We start from the raw sequence: 2,537 nt of genomic DNA on the forward strand, positions 1-2,537 counted from the left end.
AAAAAAAAAAAAGTCATGCAGGAAAAGCACAGCGAACACCTTTTGTTGTTATTGTTGTTTGTTTGTTTTGTGTGTATATTTTTGGCCCCATTGTGCAACCTGAACTCTGGGCCTGGGCGCTGTCCCTCATCTCTTCAGCTCAAGGCTGGCACTCTACCACTTGAGCCATAGCTCCACTTCCAGTTTTGTCTGCTTATGTGGTTCTGAGGAATCGAACCCAAGGCCTCATGCATGCAAAGCAAGGATTGTACCACTGAGCCACCTTCCCAGCCCAGCAGAGAGAACTCTTGATGGAGGAATTTGCATTTCTGAAAAAAGAAGTCATGGGGAGAGAACTGCTCAAAGGGTCCCTTCTCTTCACAGGCCAGTTTTAGTCTGCAGACACATTGAACCCCCAGCTCCTTTCCTTGTCCTGGAAGTTACAGGAACATTGACAGCATGCACAGTATTTCATGTATTCTACATTGGATCATTTATTGTTTGGTAATCATTCTTTGAGCATGAGCAGTGGGAAAGGACACTGTTACATCTTCCTGCTCTCATGGTTGGATGGATGCTCATGTGGATATCAGGAACACTTTTTTTTAGAGTGGCTTTTATTAGAGAAAGCAGATCTTTAGGATCCTTGACCTCAATGAGTGGTAAGATCCTTCATCTCCTCATGAGTTCAAAAACAATTCAACCTTATTGTCCTGATGCTTGAGAATGATGTAGGAGACTTGTGACAAGGAGAATAACAATTGAAGTGTCAGAAACTCACATAATGGTCATGTAAAGTTGAAATTACTATCCTCAGTATAGGTAAAGCAATAGAAGTTCACAGGCACTGAGCTCAAGTCATGTGACAGAACCAGGTTGGAAGTTCACTATGTGGCAGGAGCTGGTAGGAGCGGTTCTGTAATATGTCAGGGGAGATGAACTACAGGAGATGATGAGCAGCCTGGAGGGAGCTGATTTTGCTTCTAAGTTTGGTGTTGCCACGAATTTTAATGGATATTTACTTAGAAGTTTTCTGTGTGTCAAGGCTAGGGCTTGAACTCAGGGTCTGGGTGCTCTCCTTAACTTTCTCTCTCAGGGCTACCACTCTACCATGTGCCACAGTTCCACTTCTGACTTTATGGTGGTTCACTGAAGATAAGAGTGTCACAGACTTTCCTGACCCAACACTTCACACCGTGATTATCACATCTCAGTCTCCCAAGTAACTAAGATTCTAGACATGAGCTGCTAGATCCAGCTACAACATCTTTTTGTCTTTCTCTAGAACATGCTCATTGTTTTAAGTGTTAATGTCAGAATAATAAGAAATTGTTGACAAGCTTAATCTAATGAATATGAAGTCTTAAGTTTAGGTACTGATTAAGATTTGGGCTAAGGATGAGGGTGAGCAGTCAGTTTCATGATCAAGCAGAAATTCTAATGCATGCACTCTTCAGAATACGGTTTTGTGAAGACGTAAGGAAACATTTAGCACTCCAGCAGCTTGATACTCTTGAACTAGCTGGAAGGTATTGCTGTTTGCTCCAGCCTTTTAAAATATCATGATGTGTGCCATTTCACATGGAGTCGATAAGAATCTGGGTTTCAGAGCTAGCAGACCATACTTGTTCTCCTCTTGTCAGAAGACTTTAGCATTTTTAGTGACAATGGCAAATAACTCAGGACTTTCTACCTGCTACACATGAGCTATGCCTCAGCACCTTTTGCTTTAGTTTGTTTGCCAGAGGGTCCTGAACATTTACCTGGTGCCAGATTCAGTCAGTGACCTTCCTACCCCTACCTGTGAGTATTGGGACCACAGCCACATCCTTATTTTTTTATATAGAACCTAACTCAATTTTGCCCAAGCTGCTGGCCTTGAACTGTGCACACTCCTCCAGTGTCCATGTCCCAAGTAGCTGGTATTATGGGTTTGCTCTACTATGCCTGGCTTCATAGTGGCTTTAAACCTTTTTTGAAGAGGGTGTGTTTCTGTGTGTGTGTGTGTGTGTGTGTACCTAAGTAGACATGTAGATTGACTATATTTTTAGCTTAGAACTTTGTTATTCTGTATAGCTGAATTTCATGCTATTGCCAGTAGCATGTCTCATTTTACTAGAAAATTTGAAGTTCAAACCTACAAGAGGCTTTCTTATTTGAGGCTACATTTGGCCGCCTGGTAAGGCAAAGTCCCTGTGTCCATGCGCTCTCCCATGCACCTGGCTCCTGCCCTTTGACAGGCATTCTCTTCTTCCTAGTCCTCACAGCACCTGTGATTGCCCACAGTTGGCCCAATGGAAGAAGAGAAGTTTGGCTTTCCTGCATTTAGTGGCATCTCTTGCCTGACCTGGCTGGTATCCCTGTTGGGTGAGCTTTCTCTGGTGTCTGCCACTTTGGAAGAGCAAGAAGAGGAGCAGTATATGCAAATGACTGTGCACCTAGAGACCAAGGACAGATGGTAACTCCTGAGAAACCTGACGAAAAGGAGACTTCGGGCTGTGTCCATTGTATGCAAGGGTGACAACAGAGAAAACCCCAAGGGACACAGCCAGTTGTCC

General features: G+C 43.6%; 1 protein-coding gene across 1 annotated transcript in view; it reads left to right on the top strand.

Annotated features, from left to right (window-relative positions):
• The window catches only part of Blvra (biliverdin reductase A), a 15,997-nt gene that overhangs the window by 9,262 nt on the left and 4,198 nt on the right, over nucleotides 1-2,537 (top strand). The window contains 2 exon segments of the mRNA XM_013033008.1: nucleotides 271-363; nucleotides 2,266-2,437. Coding sequence (XP_012888462.1) covers nucleotides 271-363; nucleotides 2,266-2,437 — 265 coding nt within the window.

This window comes from Dipodomys ordii, unplaced genomic scaffold (assembly GCF_000151885.1).
Source record: "Dipodomys ordii isolate 6190 unplaced genomic scaffold, Dord_2.0 Scaffold161, whole genome shotgun sequence".
NCBI lineage: Eukaryota > Metazoa > Chordata > Mammalia > Rodentia > Heteromyidae > Dipodomys > Dipodomys ordii.